The sequence below is a fragment of the Geotrypetes seraphini genome, chromosome 5 (assembly GCF_902459505.1).
Source record: "Geotrypetes seraphini chromosome 5, aGeoSer1.1, whole genome shotgun sequence".
In the NCBI taxonomy this organism is placed as follows: Eukaryota; Metazoa; Chordata; class Amphibia; order Gymnophiona; family Dermophiidae; genus Geotrypetes; species Geotrypetes seraphini.
The window spans coordinates 190,917,632-190,936,049 of record NC_047088.1 but is presented as its reverse complement, the minus strand read 5'-3'; the positions used below and the strand labels follow the sequence as shown (position 1 = coordinate 190,936,049).

Genomic DNA, 18,418 nt, shown 5'->3' with positions numbered 1-18,418 from the left:
TTTCTCTATATGATCTCCAAATAGATCATCTCCTAAGAAAGGAATATTTGAGAGGTGATCTTGTACACTGGCATCGAGACCACAGATTCTGAGCATGGCAATAAACATTGTTGATGTGCGAGAAATAACATCAAAGGTGTCAAAGGTGAAATGCACCATGCATTTTCTTGTTTCAAGAAGGTCATCTGAAACTAGTATGAATTGAGATGCTCGTAAGGCATGTACTGTTCATAATGAGACAGTTTTTGAATAAGTGACTTTCGGTAAAATGTCATATAAAAGTTATAGATAATTCCTTTCACAAAAGATTGTCACTGATTAATCACCCTATTCAATAATTGATGGACTTATGTGAATGGATTCCTCCTCCTTACATTTAATACCTCAATTGTTTGTTTTAGCAACCGTTCTGGTATATCATTTAATCTGGGGAAAGGTCACCTCCAGTGCTTACAGCTATTATGACTTTAGAACTGGTCTTGTCAATATAGATTCCCCTTTGTTCTTTTTTTGTACTTTTATATTTTTGTGTTTTTTTTTCTTTTATAAATACCAGATTTTCCTAATTAATGCTTGATTTCATTAAATTTTGTTTATAATCAATAAAATGATATATTTTCAAACATAGTAACCCTAACAATCATTTCTAGGGGAGAAGCAAGCTTTCTATTTAAATCTTGTACTTAGCTTTGTTTTCCCCAACTGGCTTTATGTACAGCTAATGATATAACTTTCTTGCTGTATTTTATGATAAAATTAGAGAGCATTAATTAGGAAAATCTGGTATTTATAAAAGAAAAAAAACCCCACAAAAATATAAAAGTACAAAAAAAGAACAAAGGGGAATCTAAAGGGACCAATGACAGCTTGCATTAAAGCTATATTGACAAGACCAGTTCTAAAACCATAATAGCTGCAAGCACTGGAGGTGACCTTTCCCCAGATTAAACGATATACAGAATGGTTGCTAAAACAAACAAGTGGGATATCAAAGTTATAGTTCAGTATTCTGCTGGCCAGCATGTAATTTTGAAACATTTTGTATTCAAGTTTATCAAGAGTTCTGCCTTCTCTCCCAAGATTACTGGTATAAGTTATGGAACTGTGTGCCTTTTTCAAAGCAGACTCTACCATCAAGGACTGATGTTGTAATTGAGGCCTATCAAAGCCTGGGCAAGACTGGATTCTGTATAAGATGTCCAGCTTTCGTGGAGCTACTGGGACAGAGTGGTGCTTCCCAGTTCTTAAAGAAAGCCTCCTTCATTAAGTTATGAAGCGGTACCTTTATGCAACCCTTAGGCCACTCCTTGTAGTCCAAAGCATCCATGAGCTCTGCTCAAGGTTCTGTTTCTAATTCCATATTCCACTGGAAGAGCATGTCCCATCTATATGATAAATTTAGTAAAAGATAAACTTTCTGATAGGGATCTTTTGCGTGGAGGTGGAGGAGATGGCTCTGAAGGTAGGTATACCATAGAATTCTTCTGCAGATAATTCTGAATAATCAGTGGAAGATCTGTGTGACAAGTCTGAATCACAGTCCTTGATATCAGGTCTTGTAGATGGAGAATGTTGAGGCAAACGTAGAGATGGATACTTAGGTGAGCATCGAAGAGAGCACTGAGGCGAGTGTTAAGGAGAATGTTGCTGTGAATGCCTGGAGGAATGTCGAAATGAGCGACAAGAATATGATGTGGAGGTGCACTCTTTGGAAGATGAGATATTTCAAGACCCTAGACGCTTTAGTGTTCGAGAACAGTCCCTCGATGTTATCTTCAGATATTTCTCGGACTGGGTGCATTGAGGCAGGCATTTGCACCGAGTGCGACTGCAGCATCCCAGCTAGCTCTTTCTGCAACAGCTCTCTGATCCTGCAGAGATGGTGCCAGTACAGATGTTGGCAAAAGTACTATGGTCATAGGTTGCATTGGGTGTTGAGGAGTTGGTGACCTCGATGTCGAAGCACACCTCAAAGATGACACCAATTGTATCAATAGCGATCTAGTCTCAGAGTGTCAATGCTTGGAATGTGTTGATGTCGAAGAAGCTCGAGACAATGTTAATGATGCCTGGAGGGAGAAAAGTGTTTATGCTTCTTAGCTTTCTTACGAGGTTCCTCTGAGGCAGGTATCACCAATGAGGCATAGTGGAACAAGCTGCCGATGCTGGAGTTGTTAGATGTTGAGTGTCGGCATTTCTAGGCATTGTTGATGCATCCAAAGCAGACTCAAAGTTTTTGTATTGTGAATTCCTGGCTTTAAGTGGCCTTTTCTGTAATTTAGCGCAAAGTGTGTATGAAATGTCTCTGTGTTCAGGACCTAAGGCACTGGGCATACCAATTGTGTAAGTCAGTATCTGAAATGGTCCTGTGACACCAAGGGCACCGCTTGAAGCCACTAGGAGCCTTGAACATTGAAAGAAAAATCGCTGATGTGAGGTCAAAATACTTTATGCTCTGGGAAGGTCAAGTAGATGGGACAAATTGTAAGTTAACCTACAGACCTTCCTTTTTAACGACGCATATGACAAGTAATCTTTAGACTTTAGGAAGAAGGAAGAACATATTCCCTTCCTTCTGTATTGACTTTTACTAACTCTCTCCCCTATCGCAAATTGTATTTCCCCCATCCCCCTTGTTTCATTACATCACTTAAGTCTGTTGTTGTCTAATTGTGTTCCCCCCTGATTTTATCTGTTATGATCTTGTACACCGCTTAGACAATTTTTTAACTGGTATATCAAATTTTAAATAAAACTTGGAAACTTGTATACGGAAAATATATTGACACTCCTGGCCTGAAAACAGGCAGAAAGGAGACCAAAGGCCTGAAAACTAAAACTGGTATGAAAGAAAAATAAATAAAATAGAAAAATATGACTAAAAGGGAAAAATGAAACGGGAAGGCACGAAAAAAATATACAAGTTTGACATGCTTAGAGATCCTAAACAGTAGCTTCTCAGTTCCATGGAAAGCTGATGGTCCCACGAGTTGGCATTGGGCAGGAAGACAACAACGCACATGCAATATGGGTGGTCTTAAAGTTTTAAAGTGGCAGTACACTTTTTGACTGTCCATACCAGGGCTCCATGGATGACATCACCCACATGTGAGAATATGCTGCCTGCTTGTCCTCAGATAACTGATGCATATTCATTATTAGATATTATGAAAACCTAACTGGATGGGTGTGCCCCAAGAACTGGGTTGAGAAGCACTGAACACAGTTCTGATATTACAAAATAAAAGTATTTTGAAGAAATGTCCTCACAGATATAAATTTTTAAAAAAGTTTTGATTCAGATTTTCATATGATACAGACACAGCCAGTATAGGCTGACATATCTATGGGACATCCTTGCTTTCTTTCTGGACAATAGGTTCACTGTGAATGGGTGCTGGACTCCCTGACCCCTGTTGCACCTGTTTCTCCAAATGCTTTAAGGTCTCATTCTTGTTCCCTCTAAGTAAAACTTGGACCAAAGAAGTGAATAGGCAGCTCTATGCTTTTTCCTATTTCCTTCTATATGACTGGCATCTCAGGATAGGCATCTGAAGCATATGTTTCACCACTCTTGCAAAGATTTTTGCTTTGTCTGGGTCTGATCAGTGCCTTCATTTTTAATGAAAGACAGACACATAATGAGGTTTACTTCCTCAAAATAGGGTTATTTTTCACTCTACCACTCAATTTCTCAGTGAAATATCAGATGTACCATCATGGAGTTTACTGCAAAGGAATCTAGAGAGAAGCAGCATACATCTTCCCTTTCATTTCCTAGGAGTTGGAAATTTTAGAGAGCTTGACCTCTCACTCTCAGTTCCAAATCTATTAATCAGAATATTCTCAAGCTTTTGGACCAATACCCATGATTATCCTCTGAACACAGAGGACCTCTAATTAGAAAATTAATGGTATAAAAAACAAAACCAAAACTTAAATGGTTGCATGCGTATTTGATGTGTCAAATGTTGCATAGATGGCAACTCTGGCAATGAAGAACTAAGGCCAGAACTGGGTACTTGCACAGTCTAATGTCCTGTATGTGGCAGTTTGGTTTAAGATGGACTGGAGAGGGCTTCCATGGAAACGCCAGCAATTTGAAACATTAGGTCAGTACTGGGCAGACTTCTACAGTCTATGTCCCATAATACCAAAGACAGATAACTTAGACCTAGGTTCAGTTTTACTGGATTTGCAATCATTCCTGTTCCCCAACCCGATTCACTAAATGGCCCACAGCTTAGTTTACAATCCCATCTGATCCACCCATGCAAATGAGTAAAACCCCATGCAAAATAGCTAAGCGATTGATTCACTAACAATTGCTTGGCTATTTTGCATCAGGTTTTACTATTGTCAAACCCGACTGCTGTGTTACCGACAGGTCTGCCTCGTTTTTTTCAAATTTTATTTAATGGAACTGATACTTTGCATGTATAAACATGCAAAATATCAGCCCAATTAAAAAAGCCCCCACCCTCCCAACAAGTGCCCCCTCCCTCCCCAAACCATGCCGCCCGCCGATGCCTACCACCGCTGCTTCAAAATTATAGCAGGAGGGATTTCCACTCCCTCCTGCTATTGGGTGCACTCCTGACTCCACCCTCCCCCCCAAAAAAAACAAACAGCAGGAGGGATGCTAACTCCCTCCTGCCACCGAACACCCCCTCTCCATTCTCATTCCCCTCTCCTACCTGTAAAAGTTGGGAGCAGGAGGGGTGCTCAGTCCCTCCTGCTCCGTATGCCTCCAGCGACGCGTCTAGGCCTTAGGCTCCGCCCTGGTGCATAATGTGAGGGGCCTAAGGACCTGATTGGTTCAGGCGCCTCAGGCTCCTCCCTTTGGAGGGGCCTGAGGCGCCTGATCCAATCAGGGACTTCCTTATTGAGTAGCCTAAGAAAGTCCCTGATGGGCCATTGCTACTCCCTATGGAAATCCCTTTGGGGCGTCTGGTGGCAGGAGGGAGTCGGCATCCCTCTTGCCATTTGTTTATTTGTTTGGGGTTTTTTTTTGGGGGGAGTAAGGAGTCAGCCCAATGGCAGGAGGGAGTGGGAATTCCTGCCATAATTTTGAAGCGGCGGCAGTGGGCATCGGTGGGTGGCGGCAGGGACATTTTGGGGGGAGGGGTTCGGGGAGGGAGGGCTTTTTTTATTTGGCTGATATTTTGCATGTGTAATACACGCAAAATATCTGGCCCATTAAAAAAAAAAAGAAAAAAAGCCGGGAGAAGCCCCAACACAGTGACAGGAGCCTGCTTCTCCTGTCACTACTGTCAGGACTCTGTCCTGACTCAATTGCTCACTGAGCGATTGAGTCGGGGAGTTTGCATGCAAATGATTTGCACCTCCATGCAGTTTTGAGTCATTTTATATTTCTAAAAAAAAAGTGTGACCACTTGTTATTTATTAGCACAACATAGAACTGTATGAGGCTCCACGGGAGGTTTGTCTGCCGATGAGGTTCCCCGCCTAAACACCTTAAGCCACAGCAGTGGCAGTGGGAGGGCTTTGCCTTAGGCTTTTCCTCTTAGTGGTGCCTGATTTGACTCATGATGTATTTTTTTCCACCTTCTACACAATCCATGTGAATGTGTTTTACAGAGACTATTATTGGATTTTTCACTATTTCTGAGTCACTGGTACTAGGCCCTTTTATTATACAGATAATTCATCTAATCATCGAAATCCTATCAACCCAATATTATCCATGGATAGGAAAGCTCCTTGTGCACTTGCCATAAGCTGTTTTTAAATATTAGCCCTCAATATGAGGTACAGTTAGAAGATATTAAATACTGCAACAAAACATAACCCTCAAAAATGTATTATATGATATGTTACCTAACTTTTGAACAACTGAGGTTTAATTAAAAAGTTTCATGCTATAATCAGTTTTATTCTTAAGCCAGGCTGCAGTTCTGGGAGATGAATTTTCAGTCTTTGTTCAATGATGATGCCTAGTATTTGCCAAGTTCAGAAGACATGGTGTATGACTCCCCGCCAGGAATCATTGCTGCAAAAGCTGAACTGATTTGGGAGGAGGATACAAAAGCAGGGTAAACTGCTCTCCACAACTTTAGGTAATCACGAATGAATGAGCATGCTGTTGCAACCTAAGAGTGGTCTGTTTTAACATAGAAACATGACAGTAGATAAAGGCCAAATGGCCCATCCACTATCCCCTCCTCTCCCTAAGAGATACCAAGTGCCTGTCCCATAATTTCTTGAATTCAGACACAGTCTTTGTCTCCACCACTTCTACTGGGAGACTATTCCACACATCTACTACCCTTTCTATAAAAAAGAATTTCCTTAGATTACTCCTATCACCTCTTAAAATCATCTCATATCCTCTCACTCTGGAGTTTCCTTTCAACTGAAAGAGACTTGCATCATGTACATTTATGCCATGCAGATATTTAAGCACCTCTATCATATCTCCCCTCTCCCACCCTTCCTCCAAAGTATACATATTGAGATCTTTAAGTCTGTCCCCCATATGCCTTATCTCATAGACCAGTGATCATTTTAGTAGCCTTCCTCTGGATCGACTCTATCCTATTTATATGCACAATATTCTAAATGAGGTCTCACCAGAGTCTTATACGGGAGCATCAATACCACCTTTTTCCTACTGGCCATGCCTCTCCTTATACAAGCTAGCATCTTTCTAGCTTTCACCATCGCCTTTTCAATCTGTTTGGCCACCTTAAGATCATCACATACTATCACACCCAAATCCAGCTCCTCTTTCATGCACAAAAAGTTCTTCACCCCTTAAACTGTTCCATTCCCTTGGGGTTTTTACAGCCCAAATGCATGTCCTTGCATTTCTTAGTATTACATCTTAGCTGCCAAATTAGCTCAAGGAAGAGAAAACTGCTGTACTTTTCAAAAAACGGTTTACATTATTTTATCAACCACTTTTGCTGGCGTCCTACGCTAACATGGTCACTATGTAAAGATAATGAGTACTGAACTTACCCCTGCGAGCAAGCCAAAAAACTTCTCATATGTTCTTTGTTGAGCGCAACAGTCAAGTATCATGTTGCACAATTCTTTCTGTTTGGAAATAACATTAACACATTTGTTAGCTATGTACCAGAAAAAAATTAAATTCAACAGTTTGGCTTTGAGAATCTAATGCACTAGTTAAACAGGGATGGTTTAAGATATGCATAATATCATACATAAAACCTTGTTGTGCAATACTAGTTACCTAATAGTCAATACAAGTTAGAGAGATATTATAGGTTCTCCAAGACCAGTCCTACTATTGAGTCTATCTGCTGTGATATGCAGAAATCAAAGTCTACAAATATTACTTGAAAACTAATCCAATTTAAATGACCCCCTCCATGCTAAAGGAGAACAAAGAATGAACCAAAAGTTTAAGGTCTATGATCAACAAGAACTGTCATAAGATGAAGATGAAAGCTGCTCTTCATCACTGGAACCATTTAAACACCCAAGCTAAAGCATTCTCCCTGAGTACACCAATTCAGCAATAGTAATACCTTAAATTGGAGGAAAACTCCTCACAGGCTTAAAAGTTAAAAATTATTTGACTAAAACAGTAAATATATTAAAACCTCTTCAATTATTAGGCTAAAACCTGGACAATAAATAAAGCTGGACAATAAATAAAGCTGACTATGAGGCTTATAATAAAAAAAAATTCAAAAAGTGGCCTAAGTGGGTACTTGGACGATCAAAAAGACAAATTGTCCAAGTACTGATAATCAAAGCTGGTTTTAGACATATCTAAAACCAGCTTAGGCCTTTACCCTGCCTCTGTATGCCTAGAATGAAAAGGGGTGTTTTTGGAGTAGATAAGGTGGGAGGTGGGCCGACCTAGACCTAGACTTAGTCGCCTGGCAGCCATAACCAAAAAGGTTTGACACGGCCTTCAGCTGGCCCATGTGCCTAAGGCCCCACTCATAGGAGGGGGCATTAAGCAACTGGCTCAATGCCGTTTGGCCCAGGTACCTAAGGCCTCTCCTATGGGTGAGGCCTTAGGCACCTGGGCCAATAAGGCCCTAAGCCCCTCCCCAGTGCATCCCACAATGCACCGAGAAGGGGCAGGCCCACCATTCGGAGGATGGCGGGCCTGCCAGAGGACCCGTTCGTCCGTTCAGCGATTAAGGTTAGTGGAGGGGGGGCACGGTCAGGGGGAAGGGGGGGAAGGTTGTCCGGCAGGAGGGTTTGGTCTCCCTCCTGCCAGTGAGGAGTTTGGCGTTCGGTGGGAGGTTGTCTGGCAGGAGGGTTTGGTCTCCCTCCTGCCGGTGAGGAGTTTGGGGTGAGGTTAAAATTGTTCTTCATTTTAAATATTGTATTGTTCTTTCATATTTTTTTTGCACTATAAGTGTGCATGGGAATTTATTAATGTTTTCTTTTTTCAAATTATATTCCGGCCCCCAACAGTCTGAGGGACTGTGAACTGACCCCTGTTTAAAAAGTTTGAGGACCGCTGGGCTAGAGGAATAGACCCAGTGGTTAGAGCAACGAGCTAAAAACCAGAAAAGTCAGGATCTAAATTCTGATTCTGCATCTGATACACTTTGTGACTGTGGATTAGTCAGGGGTGGAGTTATCAGTGTGGGCTACTGTTATCACTAGCTCATGTTATTTTTCCACAGGTCCCAATTTATGCAATGAGATCTAGTTACTAATAACTGGGTAAGATAACCCATCTTAACAGTAGCCCACATTTGTAACTTCTCCTCTTATCTCATATTGCTTCAGGTACCCTCTTAGAATGGAAGCTCCTTGGGGCAGGGTCATGTTGTACCTATATATTTTATCACCATTGTAATGATACTGCATAGGTCCAGTATCACTATAAAGAAAAGTGTTATTAGGGCCAGATAAAGTGGGGTATATTTCAGTATTTATTTCACTTGAGGATTCAAAAGACTCTGTTTTAGCTTTTATGGAGATAATTTCAGAAGCGACATTGAAATCACCCAGGATTTTAATGATGGGAGGCCTCTGTGTCCACACAAAGTCCTTACCTCATGCACTGAATAGACTGACTGACTTCACTGGATGTCTTGAGTCACTTTCACCTAGGTGATCAGTAAACCCATTGACACAGCAGAACACAGAGGGGCATAATCCACTTACAACTCCTGGCGATCCACTTACAACCACTGAATCTGTAGTGAATTGGTCGCTCAGCAAAACTCGGCCACGAATTGCCCAACAACGATCCACTTACAACTCCTGGCGTTCTCCTTCCCGTTTTCGCTCTTTGGGAGTTTTCAGTGTAGTGTGTGTGGGGGGGGTGTTCCTCCCCTTCAACGGGAGCGCCAGGAGTTGTAAGTGGATTGTTGTTGGGCGATTTGTGGCTGAGTTTTGCCGAGTGACCAATTCACTACAGATTCAGCATGCAAATGATCTGATCAGACGCATGCCCACAAGCGATCAAGACACATACGCATATTATCCTTGTTGGCTGTAGACGCCATTTGCGCATGTGTTTGCTCTTCGCACAAGCGAGCTCAAAATAAAGGGGGAGGAGTGGCTGCAGTTTACTTGCTGGCCCTACGAGTGGATATTTTAAAAGGAATGATTTTTGTGCAGCCAGAAACATAATATACTGTTTGTGAAGCCAGATTATGGAACAGAACACACTTTAAACTTGCGGGTTTAAACCACAGGCTAGTACTGCACTTTTTGCAGAATATAAGGGAGTTTTTATGCATATGTACAGTTTTGCAGTTTTATATTTTTTATTTTGATGGTTGGGGTTGTAACCTCGATACTGGGATTTCAGCGTGGCAGAGAGCAGGAGAATCGGCAAGGACAGTAAGCGACTGGTCCTCAGCAGTCGCTTCATTTCGGATCGGTAAACTCAATTGGTGTTTCTTCTTCTGCTTAGTGAATTGATGGATTCCTACTTATGTATGCCATTTCCCCTCATTTGCATGGGCGGATCGGATTGGGTGGGAGATTGATCGTCAGAAGATTAGTGAATCGGGTTGGGTTGGGGAACGATCGGTGAGTTTAGTGAATCTAGGCCTTAAATAGGTGGTGAACAGTGGGGTCTACTCTCTGATCCAGAGCGGTAACTGTCTCCTAAGTGCCCCCCTGCACTGCAGAATCTGCTAGAGAATCCCTTGGATTTTAATCAGGATTCCACCTTAGGAGAATTCTCGCCCAGCGAGGTCTCTTAATATTTTACGCCATACTAAGCCTGTTAACAGTTTTTTCGGGCAGAGTTCTGTCCTCCAGAGAATATTAACAAATTCTGGGGTAAAGGGCTGGGAAGGGGACTCTCTCTGTATTTTGGAGCAACTAAGCTGTCACCTTTTAGGTTCCGCAAGCTCTTCGCCCTTGCGGAGTGCAGGACCTCCTGCCAGCAGCTCTGAGAGGAATTTTCTCCCTCGTTCCCGGCATCTCTCCTAGCCTGGGAGCCTGCTGAGGGGTAAACTCAAAGTTCCTACCCCTTTTTCACGTGCTTTGCAGCACGCAGCACACAGACTCTCTTTGGTACCTTTCCCGCACAAAGGAAGCATGAACTGAGGTATTTGATCCCCAACCAGTTCTGAGGCAAAACTAGCAGTTTTAAAGAAGTTGTAGAACTTTGGGGGGGGGGGGATTGGGAAAAATCCAAGATGGCTGCCACCAGTGTTTAAAGCGCCAAGAAATGGATCAAAAATGCTTCAGAATGGGCCAAAAAAGTCTCAAAATAGGACATTTGGGTAGGGGGACCAAGGACCCAACAGAAATGATCACCCAAAACAGCTTTTTCCCCACAACTCCCGATTTTTCTCATTGACTATCACAGCCTTACTCACAAACCAGGTGCTGGAGAATGGTGCTTCAGCTTAAGTGTAGCTGGATCTGGAGAGATTTGTGCCTCAAGCCTCCAATGCTGAGATCTTCGGAATGCTAGCCGAATAAAGTCAGACTGATCCTCAACTTCCCCTGCCTGACACGAAAGGGGAGGTGGGGGGAGCAGCGAAAATGCAGCCAATACCCCAAGTGCCCTGACAGACCACAACAAATGTCTACAGCCTGTACTTAAGCTCCTAACTGAGTCAAGGATGTGAGCAAATGCTGCCAGCACGGAACCATAAACTCTAGAAATCCTCAGCAGGCTTGCTGATGTAGGTACCCTAGGGATTAGCCTACCAGCTGCAGACAGAGAAATCTGCTTCTCTTTGATCAGGCTGAGCAGTCTCCTTGCACTAGGGCCACTTGCCCTAGATAACCAGTGAAAAAAAAACCACAGCAAAAAAAAAACGGACACTATCACGAAAAATAAAGTAAATAAACAGAGCAGATTAGAAAGACACCTTCTGGCTTGCTAGCAGAACTAAAGGGGGCAGCGGTGCCCAAGGAGAAGAGGAGGAACTGAGAAGTTTGACTGACATCTGCAAATCCAGCTTGAGAGCTGGGATAGGAAACCTCTTGTACAGCATACAGTCCCTATCGCACTGGAACATCCCTTAAATGCAAACTTGTTTAAAATAATGCTTGAATTTAAGATACCAAACAGTGTTTTAAAATGTTTTTGCTTTCTATATATCCACAGGCTCTCATCACTGTGCGTAGTAAACCTTTAGATTTAGATTTTATTTACTTGGTAATGTGTTTTAACTGCAATTCCTTCAACATATCTTATTGAATATACAAATCTTTGTCTTATGGCATATAATCCTGCAATATGGTTTAATCGTAGTCTGTTGACCTGAATAAAGGAAAAAACTAGGCATATTTTAAAAAACTGAATTAAACCAACAGTTCATTAACAGACTGTCTGTAAAATGAATACATGCAGTACTCCTTTTAGTAGCTAGAATTGTCACATTTAATAAGAAAGCACTGCATCCTATTCATGGACTATTCTTAATATAAGTACACAGCTGGTTTCATGCTAATGAAGAAAATGACTCTGAATAGTTTTGGACTGTTTGAGGGTATCTGAAGTCAAATAAAGGTTCCATTTATTTCAGAGTGTACTTTGAAAAGATGAACTGTAAAAAATCAAAAATCATAAAAACAGATATCACAGAGATAGGCGTCCTAAAATGCAAAGAAATATTATTGATTTAGATTTTAAATTAAAAAGATTTTCCATTCCCTAAATCCTGCCCTACTTTCACTGGGTTTTACTAATCGGCACTAGAGTTTTTTTCAGTGTGGGCTAGCGAGGTAAAAACTCCGATACTCACTATAAGCGTCAGAGCATTTACTTCACTGGCCCATACTAAACACCTCTAGCGCCGTTTAGTAAGAGGAGCCCTTTATTAGTTTTAAATTTTAAAATCCATAAATCTGTTTTTTTAAACATCTTCATTTTTATCCTACTATGGCCATTTTTTTTTCAAAATAATAAAACAAGATGAAATGCATTGTTAAAGAAACCAGCAACCTACATCATAAATGCAACTAACACCATTATTCTTTGTGGTCCACAGTAATTATTTTTCTATTTTAATTAAATATAAATATTACATTGTTTTTAAGAGTCAGTTGAATAAGCTTGTGATTACAACTGAGGTCACATATCTACTTCTACATTTTCGCTGCAGGGCTAATGTATACTGAAACCAGAATAGCACATGTATAAACAGAAAGCACAATTTATTACAGTGCTGAGGTGGGAAAGTCACTACAGGCCTGATTTACTAAGGCTTTTCTTCAACTCTATCTCTATGGCAATAAAGCTTATTAAATCAGGTCTTAAGACACTGATCTGCACTCAATACTGACAAATGAATGCAGCCACATCAAATACACTAAATAATCAATCTAGAGCTAGCTGTTTTGAGTAAACATTTCTTTACCTATTGTAATATTAATGTCTTTTCTTATGCTTAAAAAAAAGGAGGGGGGACTTTTTTTATACAATTATTTATTTTGAAATTTTAGTGTTTTCTTCTACGTTTTACACTCAGGGCCTTTTTTACAAAGCCACAGTAGCAATTTCAATTCCTATGGGCTTCGGTGCATTTACCACGGGAGAATCGCTACTGTGGCTTTGTAAAAAAAAGGGGCCCTTAATTGACCAGTTACTTCATACAGAGGTAATCAGGGAAGTTGTTTGTGCAGATGAAAGCACATGGACTGTACAACCTTTTTGTCTAGACTGTTGAAAGTAATGGTACAGCAGAAGTAAAATTTTATAAAATTTAAAAAATATCAAGTTAGAGATATGTGGATGTAGGGCACCAAAGTGCATCTATTTTTAGCCTATTATAAAAGACTGATCCAGGCACCTTTGTGTCTTTATAAAAGACTAGCATAAAGTTTCAAGTTTCTTTATTTTTGATATACCGTCTATCAAAACAAGTGTCTAAACGGTGTACAATATAAAAAGATTGTAAAAAAAAAAAAAAGAGCAGTTAAAATAAATAAATAAAAACAATATTTTATCAGATATTAAAAATCCTAGACGAATTTAGGTTAACGTACATGAAACAGAAGGAAAGTAGGGGAGGGTAAGATTGTTTAAAATACACTGAAGTAAAATTAATTAAAAAGGACGGTAAATGGGGAATGGCAAACACATTAGGATGGGAATCACTTCAAAAGAAGCATTAGATGTTTCAAAGCTTCACAAGAATCAAGGGATTAAGAGACGGAAGCTGATACTAAAGAGTAAAGGCATCTTTAAAGAGGAAAGTGTTAAGCTTGACTTCAAAATTTTCAAGCGAATTCTCTGTAGAAATAGTACCTAGATTGTGAGTGCTTCCATTTACACTTCCTTAGAAGTATTAGTGCATAAAATACACTACAAATGTAAATCTCAACTCTAATAAACACACTCCACTGAAATTATCCTCCCCAAGCACTTTTACTTGGGTATATTTTTAAACTTGACTTAATTTTATACAAGGTATTTTATATATGAAAAAGGTATAGAAAATTTACTTATTTTCTGGGTAATAATCAAATCCTGCAGGCAGATTTTAAGCAGCTAAATTCCCCAAGGGAAATTCCCCATGGCACTTTCACTTCCTGATGTAGCTCTGCGAAACACAGACTGCGTTGGAGCCAAGAGACACTTTTTCAGATAAGTGGTCTTTTTCTAAATGCTGTAGAGCAGGGGTGTCAAAATCCCTCCCCAATGAATATTCATGAGATCTATTAGCATACCATGAAAGCAGTGCATGCAAATAGATATCATGCATATTCATTGAGGAAATCCTGAAAACCCAACTGGATTGCTGCCCTTGAGGAGGGACTTTGACACCCCTGCTGTAGAGCTACATGAACAAGATAACATATCATGGAAGCTGTAGCGCTCAATTAAATGTGGTGTGATTAAAAACTTATGCACTGTGTCAGCCGACTTCATATCACTGTTTGGCGCCCTGCTGAAAGAATTATGAGCACATTTGAATTTCAATAGTTACTGATAAATCAGCAATTGCAGCAATTTTTTTTTAAAGTTCATTATTCTTTGGAAAAGGGATTTTTGCACTTGTTCTGTAAAGGTAGATGTAGGGCAGAAAGTGAAGGCGAGAAAAACAGCAAATGGGTAAGAAGGTCTTAGAAACAGTTAAGGGCACAGACAGAAGGAAGTGCAGTCAGAACCTGGGAAAAGGTTAGAAAAATAAAATCACCACATAAAGGTAGGAAAAATGATTTTATTTTCAATTCAGTGATTGAAATATGTCAGTTATGAGAATTTACATTTGCTGTCTATATTTTGCACTATTCAGGAAGAAATGCATTTCTCTCTATTTCTCTGGTGTTGTGCAGCATGCAGATTTTGGCATCGTTGTTTTCAGTTGTGTATATTAGGACTTTTACCCCCTCTCCCCTTTTTACAAAACCATAGCACTGATTTTAGGGCTCCTTTTACAAAGGTGTTTTAGGGCCTTAACGCTTGGAATAGCGCACATTAAAATGCCGCGCGTGCTAGCCGCTACCGCCTCCTCTTGAGCAGGCAGTAGTTTTTCAGCTAGTGTGCGCTATAGTGTACGCTAATCCGGTGCGTGCGCTAAAAACGCTAGTGCACTTTTGTAAAATGAGCCCTTAGTGACAGCTGCAGGGGTAACAGCTCATGTGCTCATAGGAATTCTATGAACATAGGAGCTATTACCGCCGCAGCCGGTGCTAGAAACCACGCTATGGTTTGTAGTCCGGTATTTGTATAGAGTTCATTATGTGACAAAGGCCAGGTGTTTTGTTAGGAATAAGAACATAAGAATAGCCTTGCTGGGTCAGACCAAAGGTCCATCTAGCCTAGTATCCTGTCTTCATGGAGGCCAATCCAAGTCACAAGTACCTGGCAAAAACCCAAATAGTAGCAGCATTCCATGTCACCAATCCAGGGCAAGCAGTGGCTTCTCCCATGTGTCTCAACAGCAGACTATGGACATTTCTTCCAGGAACTTGTCCAAACCTTTTTTAAAACTAACTACAGTGGTACCTTGGATTACGAGCATAATCCGTTCCAGGAGCATGCTCGTAATCCAAAATGCTCGTTTATCAAAGCGAGTTTCCCCATAGAAAATAATGGAAACTCGCTTTGATACGTTCCCATCCCCCCCGCCCCCCTCGATAACCGGCATCGCTTCCCCCCTCGCAACTGCCCCATCTCCAGTATTGTGTTCTTCCCTTCGGCCTGGCAGCCTCTCTGAGGGTCTTCACAAAATGTCTCGTGGTGGTAGCTGTGGCCCTGCGTCTCTGCGGCCTGCAGGTGTTTCCCTACCTTGACGACTGGCTGATCAAAGCGTCCTCTCGCCCCGAAGTTCTGCGAGTGACGAATCAAGCCATCTTGCTCCTTCGAGGTGAACTTTCCCAAGTCTCAACTCTGCCCGTCCCAGTCTCTGGAATTTATCAGAGCGGTCCTGGACACGGCTCGTCTCCGCTCCTTCTTGCCTCGACCTCGACGGGAGGCCCTTGTTCGCTTATGTCGGAGGGTTGCCCATCTGTTCTCGGCTCCGGCTCGGCTCATGATGGTACTCCTAGGTCAGATGGCCTCCAAGGTTCACGTGACTCCTTTTGCCAGACTTCACCTCTATATTCCTCAAAGGACTCGGGCGTCCCAATGGAACCAGGATCGGGACCCTGTCTCTCGACTCATTGTCACGACTCCTTTGTTGAGGCAGTCTCTCCGTTGGTGGATGCTCTCTTCCAATCTTTCCAGAGGTTTTCTGTTTTATGCTCCTCCTCCACAGAAGGTTCTGACGACGAACTCGTCTGCCTACGCTTGGGGGGGGCTCATCTGGACAGTCTTCACACTCAGGGTCTTTGGTCCAGTGCCGACAGACTTTGTCACATCAATCTGCTGGAGCTTCGAGCGATCTTCCTTGCCCTGAAAGCTTTTTGTCACCTGCTTCGCGACCGAGTGGTGCTGGTCCGCACGGACAACCAGGTCGCCATGTATTATATCAAAACAGGGGGGAACGGGGTCACTGTCCCAGGAGGCGATGCGGCTCTGGGATTGGGCCATCCACCGCAACATATTCCTTCGAGTGGTCTACATTCAGGGCCAGCACAATTGTCTGGTGAACAAGTTGAGTCGTCTTCTGCAGTCTCACGAATGGTCCATCCATTCCTTGACTTTGCGTCAGGTATTTGCTCGTTGGGGGACTCCGGACGTCGATCGGTTCGCGTCCCCCCGCAATCACAAGTTACCCCGCTTCTTCTCCAGGGTCTACACCCAACTCAGATTCGAGGCGGATGCTTTCCTGCTGGATTGGAAGGACCCGTTTCTATATGCGTTCCCTCTATTTCCTCTGATTCTGAAGACTCTCGTCAGGCTCAAATCCACGAGTGCCACCATGATTCTGATAGCTCCTCGGTGGCCCCGATAGCCATGATTCTCCCTCCTGTTACAACTCAGTTCCAGGGAGCCTCTTCTTCTGCCTGTTTTTCCTTCACTGCTTACGCAGGGTTGGGGTTCTCTACTTCATCCCAACCTACAGTCTCTGCACTTAACGGCTTGGTTCCTCGAGATCTGATGCCCTCGTTCCAGTTCTCCCAGCCTGTGTTGGATGTCCTGGAGGGGTTTCGGAAGTAGTCCATTCGCCAATGTTACCATCAGAGGTGGACCCGTTTTTCTTCCTGGTGTGCTACTCGACAGCAGGAGCCGCTGTCTGCCTCCTTATCTGCTGTCCTAGACTATCTGTTACACTTATCTGGCGCTGGACTCAAGTCCTCCTCGGTTCATGTCCACCTTAGTGCCATTGCTGCTTTTCATCAGCCGATTGACGGGAAGCCTATCTCTGTTCATCCTGTGGTTTCTCGCTTCATGAAAGGCCTTTTCCACGTTCTTCCGCCCCTTAAGCCTCCTCCTGTAGTTTGGGATCTTAACTTGGTCCTTGCTCGCTTAATGAAACCCCCGTTCAAGCCGCTAGAGCGGGCTCACTTGAAGTATCTTACTTGGAAGGTGGTGTTTCTTATTGCTCTCACTTCTGCTCGTCGGGTCAGTGAGCTTCAAGCCTTGGTAGTGGACCCTCCTTTCACTGTCTTCCATCATGATAAGGTGGTTCTCTGTACCTATCATAAGTTCTTGCCTAAGGTTGTTTCTGAGTTTCACATCAACCAATCCATTGTTCTCCCTGTGTTTTTTCCGAAGCCTCATTCTCACCCTGGAGAAGTGGCTCTGCATTCTCTTGATTGTAAGCGTGCGCTGGCCTTCTACTTGAAGCGCACCGCTCCTAATCGTACTGCTCCCCAGCTTTTCATCTCTTTCGATCCTAATCGCTTGGGTCATTTTGTTTCTAAGTGGACCATTTCTAACTGGTTGGCCACTTGTATCTCTTTTTGTTACGCTCAGGCTGGTCTCTCCCTCCCGGGTTGAGTCACTGGCCATAAGGTCAGAGCGATGGCGGCGTCTGTTGCTTTCTTCTGCTCAACTCTACTTGAGGAAATCTGTAAGGCTGCCACTTGGTCCTCGGTTCATACGTTTACCTCGCACTACTGTCTGGATGCCAGTCCGTTTTGCAAAATCTGTTCTCCTGAATTGCCAACTCTCCCTCCATCCCATTCTAGTTAGCTTGGAGGTTTCCCACATGTTGAGAATATGCTGCCTGCTTATCCTGGGATAAAGCACAGTTATTTACTGTAACAGGTGTTATCCAGGGACAGCAGGCAGATATTCTCGCAACCCACCCACCTCCCCGTGGTTGGTTTCTTTGCTAGCTATCTGAACTGAGGACACGCTGAGGAGACGCATGCCCTAGACCGGGCGGGAGGGCTCGCGCGCATGCGTAGGCCAATTGCAAGCTTGAAGGTCTTCAAGCAAGTCTGCTTGCGAAAACGTCCGCTAGGGGGCTGCGTCGGTGACATCACCCACATGTTGAGAATATCTGCCTGCTGTCCCTGGATAACACCTGTTATGGTAAGTAACTATGCATTTCCACCCACTTTTGGGTAGAAAAAAAGCGCATCTTATGGAGCGAAAAATACTGTAGATACTTATTGTGATGTTGCATATTCCTGCTTGGCT

General features: G+C 42.6%; 1 protein-coding gene across 3 annotated transcripts in view; it reads right to left on the bottom strand.

The window, feature by feature from the left end:
- Nucleotides 1-18,418, bottom strand: part of CWC22 (CWC22 spliceosome associated protein homolog) — a 136,183-nt gene that overhangs the window by 32,681 nt on the left and 85,084 nt on the right. For all 3 annotated transcript variants that reach the window (XM_033946516.1, XM_033946515.1, XM_033946514.1), the window contains exon 13: nucleotides 6,985-7,062. In XM_033946516.1, coding sequence (XP_033802407.1) covers nucleotides 6,985-7,062 — 78 coding nt within the window. The remainder of the gene's footprint in view (nucleotides 1-6,984; nucleotides 7,063-18,418) is intronic.